Source organism: Ambystoma mexicanum, chromosome 2p (genome assembly GCF_040938575.1).
Source record: "Ambystoma mexicanum isolate Mex_15411 chromosome 2p, UKY_AmexF1_1, whole genome shotgun sequence".
Lineage (NCBI taxonomy): Eukaryota > Metazoa > Chordata > Amphibia > Caudata > Ambystomatidae > Ambystoma > Ambystoma mexicanum.
Genome location: NC_090923.1, coordinates 277,189,861 through 277,210,925, shown reverse-complemented (window position 1 = coordinate 277,210,925; position 21,065 = coordinate 277,189,861). Strand labels below are relative to the sequence as shown.

At 46.7% G+C, this 21,065-nt stretch overlaps 1 protein-coding gene across 3 annotated transcripts in view; it reads left to right on the top strand.

Annotated features, from left to right (window-relative positions):
* SFMBT1 (Scm like with four mbt domains 1) overlaps positions 1-21,065 on the top strand; it is a 1,637,826-nt gene that overhangs the window by 1,477,826 nt on the left and 138,935 nt on the right. For all 3 annotated transcript variants that reach the window (XM_069643544.1, XM_069643545.1, XM_069643546.1), the window contains exon 17: positions 2,923-3,098. In XM_069643544.1, the coding sequence (XP_069499645.1) occupies positions 2,923-3,098 (176 nt within the window). The remainder of the gene's footprint in view (positions 1-2,922; positions 3,099-21,065) is intronic.

The window sequence follows — 21,065 nt, the reverse complement described above, 5'->3', positions numbered from 1 at the left end:
GAGTGTTTTTAACCTATGTGTAGTTTAAATAAATAACTATATACTTTTGAAACCAAGCTCTGGTCAGTGTTTGCTTGTGCTATTGTGTTTTGGTACATATTGTGTATACTTTGCATACTGCCTAACTCTTCTTGAGAGAAGTCTGACTGCTCAGCCACAGCTACCCGGTAAATCTGGGTGGTACAGACTGCTACCAAAGGGGTTTACTGCTCTACCTGTAGTCTTAAATCTTTTGCAGTGTTCCCCAAGGGAACTGCACAGGTTTCTGCCTAACACACATGACTGAGGCCCAGGAACAACAGGATCTGCAGGAACTACAACAGGAACAGAAGCCAGCTGTAACCTTTTTCTTCAGACTCAAGGTACTGTGAACTAAGGGGTACTTAACTTTTGTTGTGTAGCTTGCTTGCTCTCAGTTGAGACTTGCATTGGGTGCCCTTTGCAGAATTGCTTGCAGCTTTGCCTTTCACAAGCCTCCCAACTTGTGGCCCAACAGTGATTTCTTTTACAGCAAAACTCTTTAACATTGTGCAAGACTTTTACCTACCTTCAAGAAGTGCCTCAGCTCTCCTAGACTTTGCTCAAGTGACTTTGGCAGTCCTGGCTCCCTAAAGCCTCTTCTCTGACTTAGTGTTTTAACTATCCCTCCAAAAAGTCATACATACCTTGCCTATATAGCTGGGAAAGGGTTAATCTACATTACCGTGGGGGTGGGTTCAAATGTGCTTACCTGTTTGAGAAACTTGTTAACCATTGTTTCCTTCCCTAACCTTTTCCTTTTTGCCACAACTTCAGTATTCCCATTTAAGTGTGAAAAGTGATATATTAATGCCCACAGTGTCCTAACTATTGAAGTCACCTCAGGGTGTAGGAAAATGTGTGCCATCCCAACTGGTATCTACTTACTTTGCTGAACTGAAGAAGTGTATTTTGAAGTGTATTTTTATTGTTGCCAATTGCTCCCTTCTAAAGAAGGCTTATTTTAAAACTGACTGTTAAATTAATTAATAAATCATTATTTAATCAAGAAATCTTGAGTTAGTGTTATTTGGGTACTTATCACGGTGAAACTCTGTTACAACCCTACAGCTCACAATGACCCCTCTTGAGATACACCTGGCTGCTCAGTCACACCACCAACATGTGTACCTATTGCCAAGAGGTCAAGGCAGGTGTAGTCTCCCACAGGGTTAATACATACAATCTTGCCTAACAGACTTAAAAGGCTTGCTGTGTGAAGAAACACTCTAGATCCTTGAAGCAGGCTATTGTTACACTAACTACCCATTTTCCTCCCTTAAAGTGACTTTACTGTATGTGCTTGCAGAGTAAATGTATTACCGTATCAGCTGTTAAAAACCGCAGGTGCGCGTAATAACCGATAATAAGATAGCATTCTTTTCCCTTTCTAAAGTTGCTACAAATGTAACCGCAAACAAACACAAAAGCGAAAGTGTCCTTTGAAGTCTATTCTCAAATATCTGAAGTGTTCTAATGTAAACGTCTAAAGTGATTCTGGTGTGTGTATCTAATGTCATTTTATATAAATTAGAATTGTAAGAGGTTCTCTGTTGTGCCTGTCTAGCTAAGGTTCAGTGTACTTACCTACATTTCACATCTTCCTCTTAAAATAAGCCTGGCTGCTCTCCCACACTACCAAGGTCCTGAGTTAGTACAGACTTGATACTTTGAGTTGGAGATCTACAAACCACTGGCATAGCTTATTAAAGTCTTCCTACCAGTAAGACTTCTGGAAAACTACCCTACCGGGTTCCAACCCCTTTTTAACCTTATTACTGAGTGGATTGTTCTGCAAATAAGGTAGACTAGATAGGGAGAGTACCCTGTCCCTAGATAGACAGCTCATCAGCTCTATGGTCAGTACACTACCACCGAAAAGAAAGTTAGTACCTCTTTAAGGGACTACCTAGGGATTCCAGGTTTGGCAATAGATTGTTTTTTTTTTCTCTCTCCTGTTTGTGTTTTCAGTGGAAAATGAGGTCCATTGGTGGCAAACAAGAGTTCTAGGAGCACGGGATGAGAATAGGGGACAAAGGTTTTGTAGGTTTCATGTTCTAAGTGCAAAGGGCTGAGTAACGAGAAATGGATTTAACCAGGTATGGGGTTGGTGACCTCATGGATCTATTTGTAGACCTGAAATATTCAGTGGGAGCAATTGTGCTTGGCTAGCTTGCAGTGCACAGATGTGGGTGGGACTTTATGGAAGGTGTGGGCAGCAAAATGAAGTACCTTGTGAGGTAAAAGGTGTCGAGAGAGGACCATTAAGGCCCTGAAGCAATAGTGTAGCATTCTGAAGACAAGGGTCAAGGTAAGTTTCAGTGGAGTGAAAAAAGATAAAGGATGTTGCAGATGTTAGTGGAGGTTTTGCCTACCAGTCTTATCGGTAACTAATTGTTAACGTTTCAGATTTCTGTCAGAATCTCCAGGTTGGAAGCCATTGGGAATAGGGTGTGAGTGACAAGGGGGTGGAGTAAATCATAGAGTTGGTATGAGGCAATAGAAGCAAGACTAGAAGAGCTGAGGTAGTCATTTATATTTCGGGCTTTGTTTCAGTCCTAACCTTGAAGAAATGTCCCAATGTCTTTGTCGGCTACTCCACAGATATATAGAGACTTGTCTTCCATTCTACCTTACATGTTCTAAGGTCTGTGTATTGAACTAGAACGTAGCCAGATTTAATATTTCCCAATCCCTGCTCGTAAGTCCCTATGATGTGGACCCATTCTAACTTCATTATCAGTAATAAAAATTAAATCAAAATGTAGTGCCACAATGTTAGATTTTCCTATATTACTTTTTTCTTTGGAGAAAGTTTCAATAATATTTTTTGTTACCGAAATTGTCTTAAATTTACAGTATTTTTACCAAAATGTTCCTAACGTTGTGATATATCAATAACAGGTATAAAGGGAAGAGTTACCGGGCTACGGTCGAGGTGGTGAGGACTGCTGATCGAGTGACCGATTTCTGCAGGACTACTTGTATGAAGCTGGAATGCTGCCCCAATCTCTTTGGACCCCTGATGGTGCTTGATAAGTGTTCAGAGAATTGTTCTGTGCTCACAAAGACCAAATACAGTGAGTTATGCAACAAACATTGAGCATGAAACTGAATAGTTTGATTGGATGTGTTAGGCAAGATTGTATGCAGTACCCTTTGGGTGCACTACAATATCCTTGAACTCCTGGCAATAGGGACCCAACCTTTGGTATACTTCTGTACTACACAGGTTGGTAGTGTGGCTGAGCAGCCAGGCTTATCTCAAGGGGGGTCAATGTGAGCAGTAATGTTGCGACACAGAGTTTTACAGTAACAGTTATTCTAATAAACACACTCAAGGTTTCTTGATTAAACAATGATTGTTAATTTTATTCACAATCAGTTGTATAAGCCTTCTTCTGAAGGGAGCAATATATGTAATATACACTTCAAAACACTCTTAGTTTCTCTAAATTAGATTATACCCATTGGCGAGGGGACACATACACTTCCTACACCCTTAGGTGACTTAAATAGCTAGGACACTGTGGACATTGATTTATCACTGGTACATTTAGAGCAATGCTGAGTTTGATGTAAAAGATAGAAGAGTGGAATATAGCAACGGTTAACAAATAATTCACAAACAGATAAGTACTTTTAAAAACGTTCCAATGTTAAATTAGTTTAACCCTTTCCTGGGGAAAATAAGTCACAGAGTCAAAGATAAGAATAGTCTCTCTGGGAGCCAGGGCAGCCACTGTTAATTGCACTATGTCAAGGGGAGCTAAATATCATCTTTGCAGGTAGGTAAAAAGTCTTGCACAATGTTTTTAGAAATGTTTGTAGGAAATAGAACACTTGAAGGGCCACAAGCTGGGAGGCTTGTGAGGGGCCAAGCTATAGCAACTCTGCAAGTTAACCAAGACAGGTCTCAACTGAGAGCAAGGAAGCCTACACAACAAGAGGTAAGTTCTCTTAGACTGTACAGTACCTCTGGTTAGAATAAATAGTCTCAGCTGGCTTCTGTTCCTGTACAGCTCTGCAGATCCTGTTGTTCCTGAACCTCAGTCGTGGGGACAAGACGGAGGACGTCTGGGGACTCCTGCTCTGCAATGGGCAAACTTCAATTCAGCGGTTCTTCTGTGTTTCAGCTCCTCTCGTCTGACACTAAATGGCAACACTGCTGTTCTTGGATACCACTTTGGACTTTCCTCGCGAAGGAACTCTGTTCCAGCACTCTGTTGAGTTGGCTCAGGCTTGGTCAGTCCTGCTTCAGGGAAGTCCGGAGGATATTCCTGGCGCTCGGGTCCGACTAGAAAGCAACGCATAAAATCTGGTGTTCCTCTCCCTGGCACTTCGGTTCCAGCAGCAGCGGAAGTGCTGTCCGCTCTGAGAGGATGTCCAGACGGGCTTACTTTGGAGTTGATTGGTCCCACCAACTCAAAGGGAGAAGTCGTCCTTGCAGGGCTTCTCTAGTCGAGGCAAATTCGGAGCTTCAGTACAGCAGCAGGGCTTCACCGGGCAAACCAACGGTCCGGGAGTTGCAGCAGGTATCTCTTCCAAGTTCTTCTTCGGATTCCTTCGTCCAGTGGTCGACTCTGTCTTCCAAGCCATAAAGCCTCGCCTTTTATGCAGGTTTCTCCAATTCATTCCAGCCTAGCTGTCAATCACACAGCAGGGTGGCTATCCTTGCCAGACAGCCAGCTGGCCGATCACCTTTGGGTACATTCCTGTAACCAAGGGGATTAAGTACAGGGAGTTTCGGGCACCTCCCTCACTTCCTGCCCCTGCCAGACATACTGGAGCCAGAGGCGGGCTTCACTCGTGTGAATCCTGGCAAAGACAAAATGAACAAAGGGACAAAACCTGATTTGGCGCGCAGAGTAAAGCTCAAGAAGGACCTTTCCAGCAAGAAATGGCTAAAAAAGAAGACTGGGGCCATTTTTACAAAATGGGCACACATGGGTGCCTTACTGTGGCTGCGAACGCAGCCTGCGGTAAAAATGCACAATGGTAGTAAAAAGTAAACCACTGCCACCAGCCGTTAATTTTAGAAAGGGTAACATAAAAATGTTACATGAGAAACTAGACCAAGGGGATACTAAGTAACCCAACATGGACCTTATGGTAAGATAATGTGTGCTGGGTCTAGAAAGTTACAAATGTAAATGTAAAGTCAGTTTCACTTCACTGCTCTTGGAAACAGTAGTTTTACCAAGAGACGGTATTTAAACCTATGGGAAATCGCAGAGACGTCCATGTGCCACTGAACTGAAGGTGCTGTGTGTGTCACAATGTTAAGATGATGCCTATGGAGTTTGTCAGTCTCCATAGTCAAAAGAAACATGTTAGGGAGAATTCTCAAAATATGTTAATTCCTCTCTACCTTAGAGACCCCCAGCTCTTTTGCTGAGATATGTGACTGTATTTTTTAATTCTGTTTTTTTCTATTTATTTCTTTTGGTTATGGAGTTTTAGACAACTCTATAGGCATCATCTTTTCATGTGTTACACTGGACCCTCAGTGCAGTGACACAGGGATGTCTTTTAGACTTCGCAAAGTTTTAAATACCTTCTCTGGGATCAACTACTGTTTCCCATAGAATGGAAAGTGAAATTGACTTTACTAGTCTTTTCCAAATTCCTAGACCCAGCACACCATATCACAAGAAAAATATGTGAGAGGGTGAGAAAAAGTGCTCACTCTCTCCAGGCTGGATATTAAAAGTCCTAAAGTTCAGCAAAAGAGCTGTGGGGTCTCTAAGGTAGAAGGGAATTACCACATTTTTGTGAATTCTCCCTAACAGTGGAAGCTGCTGACAAGTCGACCACTGGAACCAAAACCGAAGAGGAAGATAAAGAAATAAAGGCAGTATCGATTTCCAGCGACCAGAGACCCTGCTGTATAACCAGAGCCTGCTGTAACCCTTCCTTCCAAATGACCTGGGGATCCCGAAACAGACAACCCAGAGCCTGGTGAAATGCACCAGACTGAAGAAGACCTCCGCTGCGAACTTGCGGGGCTGCCGTACCCTGGGCCCTCAAGCCTTTGGGCGGTGCACAGTCTTCCAAATCGAGCTGCCACTTTTGTGGCATCCTGCTGGAACTCTGGAGCCACGATTTTAGTCCAAAAAGTCCCCTAACCAGAGTGCTGGACCTTCCAAGTGACGAGAATCCGACTGACAATATTCAGTCGTCTTCTGGCTCCTGAAAAAGGGGGCCAAATCCACAGACCGACATGCAGCTGCGAAGGAACTCTTGCCTGGAGCCTTCCCTGTTGATCCTTTCTTCAGAATCCCTTGCAGAGGCCTGTCTTCTGTCTTCATGAGAAAGGAATCCATCGACTGGGTTTCTCCTGCAACAGAACCCTATGTCACCCTGCCTAGAGCTGGCACCTAGACCACTATGGTCCCTCTTCTGCCTCTGAGTGAGCTCATGCAATAGACTAGGGCAGGAATGGATAAGTAAAGGATCCTCTCTTGAAAAGAATAACAAGTATTTGAAAAGTACTTACATGAGAAAGAGTTAGTTGGTAACTGCAACTCTGAGAGTGGACAGTTACAAAGGTTCTTACTTACCTAGAATATAAAGTATATATACAGTTGTTTTACTCGCCTGTAAATTGGTTGTACCTCTTTCCCAAAAGTAATGCTGTTGGCTTCACTAACTATTTCTTTCAGAGAACAGACGTATAAGTTTCCCAACTGGATCTTGCTTCCCCTAACTTCCTGTATAGCCTGTTCAGAATAAGTCTGCCTTAGGTTTTACCTACGTAGAATAACATTGGGTTTTGCTTTCCCTGGTCTGTTTTATACAGATGCTAAAACGGTATTGTAGGAACGGAACAAAAAAAAAAAGGTCTGACTCTACGAAAAGTCTGAAAAATGCATACCACCAAAGGTTCGAGCACCAAAAGTTCGAAACTTTGGTGGAATGCATTTTTGGTAAGTAAAAAAAAGACTGCAGGGGTGTTCCCCGCAACACCCCGCTCACCATACTATACAGTATAGTGAGCAGGGTTTTGGGGGGACACCCCTGCTACACAACCGACAAAGCCACCGCAACAACCCGCTCACTATACTGTGTAGTATAGTGAGCAGGGGTTGCGGGGGAAACTCCTGCAGCTGCGCCGTTAAAAAAAAAAAGGACCCTGTGGCACTGAGTGAAAGGGAACTGGCGCCGCAGGGACACAGTGAAGAAAAGGTAAGTAGGGTTTGGTTATGTTGGGGGTTTGGGTGGGGTTGTGTAGAGGGTGTGGGTGGGGGGGTGTCATGGGTGTGTTGTGGGTGGGGGTGTGGGTATGTAGTGGTTTGCAGTCTATGTTCGTATAGGAAATGTACGAACCTTTTGAGGTGCGTACATTTCTCATGTAAACTTTTCCATCACAGACTTTTCCATGGCGGAAAAATTACGCAAATCCGCTAAAACAGTCTTGGGTTTATACATCCCTTTAAGTTGCTGATGGCTCCTTTAAAAAGTATATCGGTTTTATTTTCCTTGGGTTACCTATATTCCATCCTAAAATATGTTAGTTATTTCTTACCTCAGGCTGTATACCACTGATCTGAAAAGCAACTGTTATTATGTATTACATCCTTAGGTTCTTCCTGCCTAGAATAGCTGAGTGTAATTCTTAGTGTTCTTGGGTGTAACTGACCTTGACCTGCCTGATGCATCCTAAATTAGTCTAAAGAGTTCTTGCTTATCTTAGTCTGTGTTCCACTGAGCTGAAAAGCAACTATAATTGAATATTACGCTAAAAGGTCTTGCTCACCTAGTATAGCTTTGTGTTATCATAAACTGAGTTAGAGGTATTATATACTGTTCCTTGAATCTGTGTTCCACTATTCAGAAATGTATCCGGGTAACAGGGATGGTTGATTATGTGATTTCTTAACAGGGGTCAATGCATAACTGATAAGGTCTACTACCTGTGAATTACTGTAAAGTAGTCTGAAAGTAACTTGTGGTTTTACTCCCTACAAATAGTTTTGACCTATACTAAATGTGTTTGTTCTGTGGGGGGGCGCTGTTGTGCACAAGAAGGAATGGCCGCTCTCTTGTGAGCTCCGGCGGTGTCTAAGGCCGAAATGCTGGTATAATCGCTCCTAGAAACCAGTTCTTCACGAAATCTGTGAAGAACGTGCAGCAACAGTCACAGACTGGGCACACGAAGTCTGGAGGCAAGAGGCTGAGGGAAACCTGAGCTACAATACGAACCAGATCCCACACGCAGCGAGAGACGAGGGCTGGAGACACGCGGAGGGCCGAAGGGAGGAACCCGGCTCCAAAACAGTGCGAGTGACGGCAAAGGAATACACGGCCCATCAGCACCTGGAGGTGAGTCGCAGGCGCTCCGGACACCGTTGAGCGCCTGCAGAGCCCCAGACATACCGCTGCTATTATTTTGAAGGAAGCGTGACCCAGCAGCGCCCGGAATCGGCGCAGATGAGGTGAGAGGAGACTGCACGTTCTGCTGTGCCCCGGACCTACGAACGGCCCATCGACCGCTCTTCGGGCCCTATAGACAATTGGAGAACCCAGGGGGGGGAGACGGGGGACCCGGCTGCTCTTCTAGGGCGGGCCGGGGTGCCCCCCAAAGTCCGGAACACAGACGAGCCGGTGGGGAGTGTGGTAGGATATTATGCCCTCCCACCCCCCTGTGACAACTTAAACGCTCCTCTGCTCCCTGGACACGGCTCACAATTTCCACAGGGATCGGGCTGGGGCCCGCCCAGTCCTGCTACCGCACGACGGACCAACACCGGCGAGCCACTCTGAAACGGGTCATGCGGCTCTAGCTTTAAAAGAATCACACAGGCAACTAACTAACTAAAATCCTCCCTATACCACGCAATCTCCAGAAAGAAGGGGTTACGGGACACTCACAAGGCCATCCGAAGCGGGCAAGAGGGGATAACTGAGCAGACACTAAGAAACCCCTGCAGGGAAAGAGAATCTAAAGTCAGGCAATCGAAGATCCTAAACACTACACTTGGCTCTCAGGTGGCGAGCGACACAGGGGGGCAGTCCCCCCCCGCCCGCATGAATCGGGGAAGTGCAGAGGCACCCATCACAGGCTGTAAGCTCAAATCTCATTGCATCTGGGCAAGTGTGGAATCCTTTTGAAGAGGAAAAGGGACATGAAAGATATAATTCCAAAATGCACTGGATGTAAGCACTTCCCGCACAAGACCAACGTAAGATCACACCTTGTTGACAACGAACCAGCCCCTAAGACACTACAGTAATTACAGAGGACCCACACAGAGGCTTGAGGCTGGCAACAAGAAGGAACTACTAATAACGGAATTAAAACACGGATAGTACGGACACTTGCAGATGCGCAGAATCAGCTCAAAAGGCGAACCAAACACCCTACACAAGGTCAGCTTTAGTTCCACTCCAAACCCACCAGGTATAGAAAATGGGCAAAGGAGGATTGTAGAGCTAGCTCCCAGGATACATCTACTCTAAGAAAAAACGATGCCCAAGAGCTTTGGCCCTAAGAAGGGAAGAGGAACCATTTGAAAAATACACAACAGCAATGCAGAAGGAAACGGAACACGAAATGGATGAGGAAATGCCCTCACAGGAACAGGCCTCCTCAGTACCGATGATAGACCCTCAGGCGGTCTTTCTAGCCATGCAACAGGGCTTCTCCGCCCTCAACGACAAACTGGACGGGATAACAGCAAATGTAGCTTCCATCAAAACACAACTGGATAAAACAACGTTGCGCACGACAGAGGCAGAGACGAGAATATCGGGCACAGAAGATGCGCTTGATGCCTTGAAGAACACAGTGTCCACAATGGCAATAGAACTAGGGACGGTGACCTCCAAATGCGGAGATTTGGAGGCGAGATCACAGCGGGATAACATTCGCATAGTCGGAGTTCCGGAGGATGCAATGAAAGGGTCGATAGAAAAGGCAGTAAAAGTCCTCTTGCGTAATCTCCTAGGAGATCCCAGATGGTCGGCAATGTTCATCTTTGAACCGGCACATAGTTCACTCACCCCAAAGCCAAAACCTGGGGCATAACCTAGACCTATCATAGCTCGCATGATAAACTACAGAGACAGAGACTTGATTTTGAAAACTGCCAGAGAAAAACAAGAGCTAAGATGGGAAGCCAATACCATACGTATCTTCCCTGACTTCATTCTGGCAGTGCAACAAGAAAGGAAACTCTTCACAGGGGTCAAGGAACTACTATGAGAACGACAAGTGCAATACGCTATGCTGTACCCGGCAAGACTTAAAATTCAACATCAGAACAAAATATATTTTTCCACATTCCCAGTAGAGGCGGCGAACTTAGTTTAAACACTCATCCCCGCTCCAACCGGACAGCCTAGAACCAAGTGGAATTCTTGAATCCCTGAAGTCTTATAATAGCAAGCACGTTCACAATATAATATGGACTTGAAAAAGCATGGGCCCACTTAGGGCGGCCCACATTGGGGGTGATCATGACTTATTCTACAAATCACGCCGATGAGCGCTACCCCACATGTGTCAATATGCGAGAGAGCAACAACGTAGAACTGGATATACTATAAACGGCCAATGATGGCATGGGCACTGGAAAACACCACAGACCCCCCTGTAGCAGGTGCACGTGAAGTTGATGGGTGGGGAGAGTTGGGATTCAAAAGGAACAGTTAAAGTTTGGGGAATTGTGAGGGAGAAGGGAGGGGTCAGGTTGGGACTGTTGGGGTTTAGGTACGGAACGAACGGTATTAAAACAAATAGCACGCAGGTGCTCAGCACTACGGTTATTAAGTGCATAATTGAAATATACTGGCATTCATGTGTTTACATTTACTTCATAGATAATGGCTAAAGCAGGCACGGACAACATAAAAATACTGAGCTGGAATGTACGAGGCTTGGGATCCAGAATCAAGAAAAGGAAGATTCTAGCATATATTAATAGACAGAGCCCCAAAATAATTTTTCTGAAGGAAACCCACACGACCCCAGCAAGGAGGGTAACTGATGCCAAATTGGGGGACACACCAATATTTCACAACATATTCCAAACGGGCAAGAGAGGCGGCGATTTTAATACATAAAACCATTCCATTTAATTGCACGAATACTGAATGTGACCCCGAGGGGAGGTATGTGTTACTCCATGGCACCCTCTGTGACAGGGAGATAGTCCTTCTTAATGTATATGGTCCAAACATCGATGACCCAGATTTCTATTCCACACCATTTGAAAAACTGGCAAACTACCCTACGGCCTATTTGATATGTGGCGGGGATTTTAATACCATCCTTGACGTACACTCAGATCGCACGTCAACACAAACAAGGGCACTGACCAGCATGTGTCAGATGTAAATATGCATGGAGAACGTTAAACCCTTCTAAGAGAGAATATACATATTACTCCACAGTGCATGACATGCATTCTAGAATAGGTTTATGGCTGGTAGATAACAATTTTTGACTTGGGTTAGTAGTGCCAATATCCACCGCAGAACATACTCCGATCATTCGCCAATACAGCTAACATTATGAATTCCTGGTAGTACGGTGAACAGACCACCATGGAGATTCAAACCCGCAGCCCTGCAGCGCCTGGTCTATAAAAATACAATGGTACAGCAAATACAAGAGTACTTTGACATTAATGAAGACTCTGTTTCCAGTCAGGCAATATTGTGGCAAGCATTTAAGGTATTCATTAGAGGCAATTCAATATCCACAGAATACGGAGTCCTCAAGGATATCAGGGATAGACTGGCGCGTTTAGAGACACAAATAACTTCTCTACAATCCCAGTACGCACACACCCCATCATCACAGCTTACCTCGGAAATAAAGACTAAACTAGATGAATATACAGAAGCAGCGGACCATGAGATCCGATACTTCGATAAGCCGACCGCGGCATGCCGAAATGGGTAGGGTGAACGCCCAGGGAGTCTATTGGCCAGAACAGTAAGGGGAGAAAGAGGTCCAACAACCATACCATGCATACAAATATCAGATGGTACAGTGACCACGGATCACAGTAAGGTGAAAGAAACATTCTATAAAAAGCTGTACTCCCCTCAGTGCAACGCCACTGATGAAGAGATAGAACATTATCTCTCCCAAATACCAACGACACTCATAGCCAATGCCACTAGGGACTCATTAGAGAATCCGATCACAGAGGCGGAGATAGTGGAGGCAATAAAAGCACTTCCCAACGGGAAAGCCCCTGGCACAGACGGCCTTGGGGCTGAATTTTATAAGGAATTCAGTCACCTGTTAGCACCCAGATTATGTGCTGTATGGATGGGTGCCTTAAACAAGGGAGAACTACCCAAAACTACTAGAGAAGCAGTAATCACGCTACTGCTTAAACCAGGGAATCCCCCGGAGGACTGTGGCTCGTACAGGCCACTGTCATTAATAAATACAGACGCGAAGATTTTCGCAAAAATATTAGCAACCAGACTAACACCACTGATGCCCTATATGGTACATGAAGACCAAGCAGGGTTTATTATGGGCAGGTCCACAGCAACAATATTAGAATATGCCACAAAATTCTGGCCACAATACCGCCTGAAGCTCAAGGGATAGCGGTATCCCTCGATATGCAAAAAACATTTGACACTGTCTCCTGGCCCTTCCTATTTGGGGAACTACGAAACTATGGGTTTGGCCCAAATTTCATAAAATGGATACAAATATTATATACATGTCCCTACGCCAAGATTATAGTCAATGGCACCTTACCAGACATACTAGAGCTACACGGGGGCACCCGACAGGGCTGCCCATTGTCGCCTTTACTGTTCGCCCTAGTAATAGAACCCCTGGCTGACATTCTTAGGTCACGCTACAGTTCATATGGAGTATGGCTCGAGGGCAAGCTACAAATTATAACTCCATATGCAGATGATATTTTATTATATCGAAGGAACCCAGATCGATCATTAGGCAAGGTCCTGGCAGAAGTCAAAAGGTTCGGTAAATACTCTGGCCTACGTCTCAACCCCAACAAATCAGAGATATTCCCGCCCACAGAAAATAAAATAGATCCCCAAAACTTACATGGTCTCATCTGGAGCCCGATGCATATTCTGTACTTAGGAGCATACATTGCTAGAACAGCCCAACTATCCCGTGCCCTAAACTACAGCACATTAGCTGACACCTTATGTACAAAAATGAAACGCTGGAGCGCCCTACCCATCTCAATGATGGGAAGAATAGCCCTAATCAAAATGATAATACTACCAAAACTGTTCTATCTATTCAGCTCAATACCGATCTGGCCGGGTCGGGCTCTTTTTGCTAAAATGAACTGTGCCTGCGCCACGCTCGTTTGGGGAGGACATCCTAGACTAAGCTGGAAGACATTAACTGATACGTATCCGAGGGGTGTGTTGATGGCACGCGACCTGGAATTATACTACCTGGTGGCACAGGCACACTATGCTGCCCAGTGGGCCACACTCTTTCTCAACCCAGGGACCCCACCTCCCGTCCTGAAAGATCGGGAAGCAATCACAGCACTACACAAGATGACTAGACCAAACACCATAACACCATAGATCCCACAAGGTAACGTTCACGGCATGGGCCAAAATAGCCGACATATTTGGCACAGACATGCTATACCACCCACGTATGCCGCTCTGGGGTGACCCTCAAACACCTTTCAGTATAGATGGGGAGGTGGCTATGCATTGGAGCGCCGGGGGCATTGCTCAATGCAGACAGTTATTTCCAGAAAAGCGCTTTGTGCAATGGGAAGATATCAAGGATATAGTGGGAAATAAAAACAAACATAAACAACAATATATTTGTGTAAGAAAACACTATACAAAATGCATGTCCTACCTTCCCAAATGAACCAGAGATCAACATGGAGCTCGAATATATGTTTGCAGGGGGGACATAGAAAATTACAGCCTCAGCACTGTATAAAGTTATAGTGCAGACACGCCCAGCAGGGAATCACACGGCCAGGAACAAGTGGGAACAGGATTTGGGGCAACAAATAGAGGATCATGAATGGTCCCAGATCTGTGCATTGACCAAACAAATATCATGTAACTCAGATATAAACTAATACATTATAAAATAGTACATAGGACACATTATACCCCTGTAAAGCTCAAACGAATCTATCCTGCCACAGCGTGAACCTGCCCGAGATGTAACACTGAAGACGCGAATATATATCATATGCTATGGGCATGTATAAAGCTGAGAGACTACTGGGCAGAGGTTTGTGAAGCTCTAGATGGAATGGCAGATCAGCCGATGGAATGGTCACTGCAGATATGCTTGCTGGGTGCGGTGGGGAAAATGAACACGACGTGGCGAAAACTTTTAAACTTGAGCCTATTAATAGCCAAAAGAGCAATATTAATGAAGTGGACAAATGCAAACTCGCCAACTAGGGCGAACTGGGACAGATATATGGTATGGACAAATGACACAGAAGACCTATATATAGACTTGGTGCTGCCCTCCTCCAAGCCTAGAAATATATGGGCCAGGTACAAACAATACTTGGCGGACAAGGCTGAACTCGAAAACTCTGACCCAGAAGGAAAGTAATGGTGTATAATGTGATGATGTAATGTGGATTATATGTATGTATGTGCATTACCTGTGTGCAATGATAAATAAAGTTTTTTTCAAAAATGTGTTTGATCCGTGTATTTTAAAGCATAGTGTTGTGTTTTTATAATGTGTTTGTATGATCTGTGATAAGTACCCATTTCCCCCAAGATTTTTCTGGGCCTGCTTGTATTTAAATAAACCCTTTATTTTTACATAGTGTTTCAGTGTTTCTTTTGACCATATGTGTACTATAGTTTCGAGGGGATTGTGTCCTCCGACGTATTCCACATCTTTGACATTGATTACCACAGCTGTGCTGTTTCGGAAAGCTTTTTCGGCGTAGGCGTCCTGCGTCAGTGACGTCGATACGCTCCCTCGAGGACCTCCTCCGACTGCCGATGTCACCAGATGTTATATGTACGACGCCCGTAGCCTCAGTTCTGTTTTTTCCGCGAACGTGTTCGCTTTGAAATCTTGGTGCGCCTCGGTTCTTCGAATATCATTGTGTTAAACGTAAATATGTCTTCGTCTTCTGCTACCCCGAAGTCGGGCTTCAAGAAGTGTCGCGACTGCAGTTCCAAGATGTCTTTGACAGACATGCACGACGTCTGCCTTTGGTGCCTCGGTGAGAGCCACGCCACGGATGAGTGCGATGAATGCCAGTCTTTGACGTCGAAGGCCTTGCAGGAACGGAAGAAGAAGCTGTCGGCAGGTAGGGTTTCCAAAGCCCGTCATTCGAAGTCCACTGGACTCTCGACCGACGATTCGAGGGGTGACTCTCCGCGTCGGTGTAAGTCCAGGGGGTCTCGTTCCAGGAGTGGGTCCCGCCATTCCTCGGCCTCTTCGAGGCATGCACGGAAGTGCCGTCATCGGTCGCCTTCCTCGTCTGAGGACTCCGCCAGACGGCGGGTTGCCTGTCCCACCAAGCATTCTTCTCCGGCAGAATGGGACGCCTTCCGTAAGGAGATTATGGCGATTTTTGAGTCGCAGTGGACCGTTCTGACCGCGACTTCGAGAGAAGATGGCACGGAACGCTCTAGAGCCACCGCTCGCATGCCTTCGGGCTTGGGCGGTCGGTACGATCACTGGGAATCTTCGAAGGTCCTGGTCGGACAAGGAGGATCGCCACCGTGCCCGCGGTGCTCAACGCCGTCGAGACCGTTGGAGCCTGTGAGGCCTTCGAAGAAGGCATCGGCACCATGTCAGTGTTAGGCAGAATCCTGTGCAGTGCCTTTAGGGACCACTACACACAATTAAGACTACAGATGGCAATACAAGTTTTACCTTTGGTACAAGCCTGTACTACTATGTCAGAGTGGTAGCAGTGGCGGAGCAGCCAGGCTTATCTCAAGAGTATATGAGCAGTAGCAGAGATTACACAAAAGGACCACAATTACTGTGGTGACTCAAGCAAACACTGACTCAAGGTTTCAGGTAGAAAAATAGAAGTACATTTATTTTTTAACCATTCGTTATAAACACCACACTTCCATGAAACTTAAATACAAACCACACGTTAAATATACTACAGTAAGTCTCAAGGTAAGTACCGTGTGTTTGAATGAACCGGTGTTATGAACAAAACACGTTACCGCGAATACGATTGCGATCACTTTTTGACAGTTCGGTCTACTAAATAAACGCGTATCCGTGACATGAAATGCTACCGGGTCAAAAATACACTTAGCACCTGAGATACCCAGAGGGAGTTGGAGGCAAAAATCACAGGCAATTTTTTGGTTAGGCAGGCAGAATCAAGAAACACTCAGAGACAGGAGTTCAAAAGTCAAAGGGCCGGAGCTAGGGTCGAAAGACACCGGGGCCTGTTGCCGAAGATCACACAGTCAGACCGTTCACGATTCAACGTAGCCAAAAGTACTTCAATATTGTCAATGTTCGGAAGCAAAAGTTATAAGAAGGAGGGAAGACAAGGGCAAGCCTTGGAAATGAAGAAAAGGGATTCACCCAGTTTCCTCAAGTAGAACACAGTACCTTGTTCCATTGGTGAAGCTGGTGCCCTAGCAGTTGTTCCTGTTGGTTTCCCGCAGACCCACGGTTCCTGGAGCTTCGAGGTGAAGGACGACGTCTGAAGGGGGTCTGCACCACACAGGGATGAAGGCGGCAGCGGCGACGAGGAATAAAAGGTGCGCTCCTTAAAACAGGAGAGGCTCTTCAGGTGGCTATCTGGACCACTACAGCAGCGTGCAGCGATTTCGACCAAGGAAGAGGATCCTCTGGCTGTAGAAGATGAGCTGGTTATCTCCACCAAGCTCAAGGGAAGAAGACTCCGGACTGGATCTCCTCTTAGTCGTTGAAGGGAAGATGGCTCAGGATTGCAGCAGGGCTTCACCGGGACGGGGTAGTTGCAGCAGCCATCGTTCTCTCCGCTTCTCTTCAGTTCCTTGTAGTTCCAGTGGCGACTCTCTGACTTCTAGCCCAAGAGACCTGCCTTTTATGCAAAAAACCCCATTCACACAGCCTGGCTGTCAATCACCCAGTAGGGGGGTTGTCCAGCCCGGACATCTACCCTGGCCAATCATGACAAAGTGTGACTTGGGTTTCCTAGGATACCCTGTGCAGGGGGTGACTACACCCCTCCCTCACATTCAGCCCACCTAGACACCCAGGCGCCCTGAGGAGGGCTTCTGAGCAGAAGCCTGCCAAAAGACAGTGAACAAAGAAGGCGAACCTAGTTTGCCGTGCAAAGTAAGACACAAGAAGGACTTTAACAAAAGAAAATGGCGAATAAACCCAACCAGAGCCAAAAGAAAGACAATTTGGTCAAGCGGGTTTATGTTCAAGGCTAATATAATAGCCTTGTTTATCTAATATAATCACGGTAGAAAAGTTAGGGTAGATACCACTGCCACCAGCCAAGTCTAAATGTTAAAAGAGCGAAACAATGCTCTAGGAGGTACAGATAAAAAGGGATACGAATTAACCCTTTCCAGTACTCCATGGAAGATGGGGTATACTGGATCTGTGGTAGACTAAGTAAAGTTAATGGTAACTTTACCTTTTCCTGGGGGACGGTAGTCGCCTCAGAAATGGAGTCGACGGAAGTCTCAAAGACAACCCTGTGCCACAGCACTGAAGGTGCTGTGTGACACACAAAAAGAAGGGGGCTACTGAAATGGTGTACTTCAGAGTCCACAATCACAAAAACAGGTAGAAACACATAGCAAAACATAGGTAAGAGTGGGGGGAAGCTCTCACTCTTACCAAGTGGAAAAAAATAAACTCCAGAAGTCCAGCAAAGCTGCTGCGGCACTCACTAGGTGAGGGAAATTAGCCATAGAGGGGAATTCTCCCTAACAGTCTATCGAGGGAATTTCTCGAGGCTCCGGCTCCGAGGAAGCTTTCGAAGTCGTCGGCGCCACGGTCGATGCCAATACCATCAGTACCCTCGACGCCTTTTGAGGAATTTTTGCCGGAGGTACCCCGGAGAGCTGTGGAAGCTCCTAGGAAGGCGCTCAGGAAGTGTGTGCGGCCTATACTCGACCCATACTCTGTTCCTTCTCCCAGGGTGGACTTTTCCAACCCTTGGAGTACATTTCATAGGTTGAGGAAGGGTCTGAGGATGAGGTGCCTCCTGAGGTTCCCGATGACCGGTCATAGCCAATTGGAAGACCTTCGTCAAACTTTACATGATGCAAGTGGTCTTGATACCTACCCGGAGGTTGAGTTTGGCAGGCCGGAGCCTGGTACGCATGCTGACTCCTCGTACAAGCGCCTCATGTCGAGGGTGACAGAGTATCTGGGGTGGTCTGCTCCACCTGTGGATTTTCTGCAGGATGACCTGACAGATATCCTTGAACAAGGTCCACCCACTGACCCGGTGTTTCCATTCCATATGGCCGTACAAAGAAGGGTGGCAGCGGCTTGGACTGCTCCGGAGAGTCTTCCGGCAGTAAATTAGTTGTTGCCGAAAAAATACCGTCCAGGCAGTGGTGACCCCTACTACTTGTCCACGCTCCCCACTCTGGAGAGTTTGGTGGTACAGGCGGCTACCAGCAAAGCAGGCAGTGTACCCTACAATCCCTCCTGATAGGGACGACAAACGCTTTGCCTGTTGGGCAAAGAAGGTATTTTCTTCTGGGGGTATAGCTTTAAAAGCAGCCAACTTCGTTTATGCCCTTGCAAAATTCACGCACACTCTGTGGAATTGTGCATCTTTGGCGGCTGAACATATTCCCGAAGGGGAAGAACGGGATGGTTTTCTTGCCCTTGTTCAGGATGGCAAGGATGCCATGTGCGAATCCATTCAGTCGGGTCTGGACGTGGCAGACTGTGTCAGCCGGTCCATGCAGAGAGCAACGTGATGCGCGCAGGTTTGCGTGGTTGCGGAAGTCAGGGTTTGCTCCTGATGTACAGTCCCGGCGTCTCAACATGCCCTTTGATGGTGGCCATCTTTTTGGCAGCAAGCCTGACGAGAGCCTTGAGAGGTTGCAGACCTCCAAAGCTGCAGCGAAGTCGTTGAGCGCTGCAGTACGTCAAACTCCACCTTTTCATCCTAGGGGACAGCAATGGAGGGGCGGTTCCTTTCGATACTACTCTTCCTTTAGTAGATCGATGGGGGCTGCCAGTCAAAGGGGCCACCGTAGGAGTACCAGAGGTGGAAAACGAGGTACTCGAGGTGCCAATGCCACTCGGGCAGTTGCCTCTTTGCCCTCAGGCACTGCCGCTTCCGCTCAGTCATGAGGCCATGTCCCATGGTTCGCTAGTTGGGGGACGGCTGGTGCAGCATCTTGTAGAATGGCGTGCCATTACTTCAGTTGTGTGGGTTCTGGAGATCATAGCCCACAGCTACTGTCTTCCTTTCCGGCAGAGGCCTCACGACAATCCACCGGGGAAGCTCTCTTTGAAGAGTCCGGATCCGCTCCTTGCGCAGGAAATCATATCCCTGCTGGAGAAAGGCGCCATAGAACTGGTGCCTGTAGCGGAGAGGAACAAGGGATGGTATTCCCCATATTTTCTTATCCCGTAAAAAGACGAGGGATTGAGACCCATGATAGACTTGCGTGGTTTGAACAAGCTCCCCGGGAAGGACAAGTTCAAGATGGTTACTCTCTCTCAAGTCCTCCAGGCCCTTCAACTTCGGGACTGGTTGGTGTCTCTCGACTTCAAGGATGCTTACTTTCATGTGCCGATTCATCCCAAGCACAGGAAGTACCTGAGGTTCGCGGTTGGCGACTCGCATTTTCAGTTTCAGGTCCTGCCGTTCGGATTTACCTCCGCCCAAGGGTCTTCACCAAGCTGATGGTGGTGGTGGCAGCACATCTCAGGAAAGGGGGGATTCACGTCTACCCCTACTTGGACGATCGGTTGATCAGGGCGCGCTCTCCCGAGCAAGTCCTGGATCATCTGTACATCACCTGCCACTCCCTTCACAAGCTGGGCTTCTCCCTCAACTTAAAGAAGTCTAATGTGACACCTACCCAGGGGCTCCAGTACACGGGGGCAGTGCTAGATGCATCCCTGGGGCAGTGTCTGCCTCCCCAGGTGAGGTCGCACCACATTCTGCAGATGGTGGACAAATTTCAACGTGCCCAGAGTCTCCCAGCGTTCGAGTTCTTGAGATTGCTCGGCCTCCTGGCATCCTGCATTCTACTGGTGCCAGGGGCCAGGCTGCGGATGAGATCTCTGCAGTGGGCACTCAAGATGCAGTGGTCACAGTACTCTGGCAGAATGTCGGACCCCGTTCAGATTCTGCCCTCGGTCGCCCAGGACCTTCTGTGGTGGTCCGTCGAAGGAAATCTGTTCAAAGGGGCTCCGTTTTGGCAACCATGGCCAGAGGTGACGATCTTGATGGACGCATCCCTCACGGGTTGGGGAACTCATGCCAACGAGCTGACAGTCACCGGTCGTTGGTCTCCGTCTTTCCCAACAAGGGTCCAAGTGGAATGCCCTGTGGATGAACTGGTCAGGGAAATTTGCTTACGCTTTTCCCCCGACACCACTCCTGAGCAAAATAGTGCACAAGATGCACCAGGAACAAGTAGCTCTAATCCTGGTTGCTCCTATGTGGGTGAGACAACCTTGGTTTCCATATCTGCTCAATGCGCGCATCCGAAATGCGCGCATCCTTGATGTATGTACAGGCTGTATAGAGGACAAAAAGCTGTATGGTCATTGTGTATTAAAGCAATTGCCTTTACATCTATGGTAGACTTGACGGCCGGATGAATTCAGTGATCCTCAAAAGGCGAAATAATCAGTTGTTTCTAAATCTGACAGCGACTTAAACTATGGTAAAATATCTGAGAAGTGGGAAACGTCTCAACGGTTCTTGGAATACAATGCCTGGGGTAACTTGTCTGATGAGGACGTGTCGGAAGAGTCAGTAAACCAAGCAAAAAAAAAATAGGAGGTGCGGGGTGAATGCAGTGTCTAGAATTGAACTCCCTGGTACCAATAGTATGATGCCATGCAGTGCCTTGCCTAACACCTCTACTCATACAGGCACTGTGGC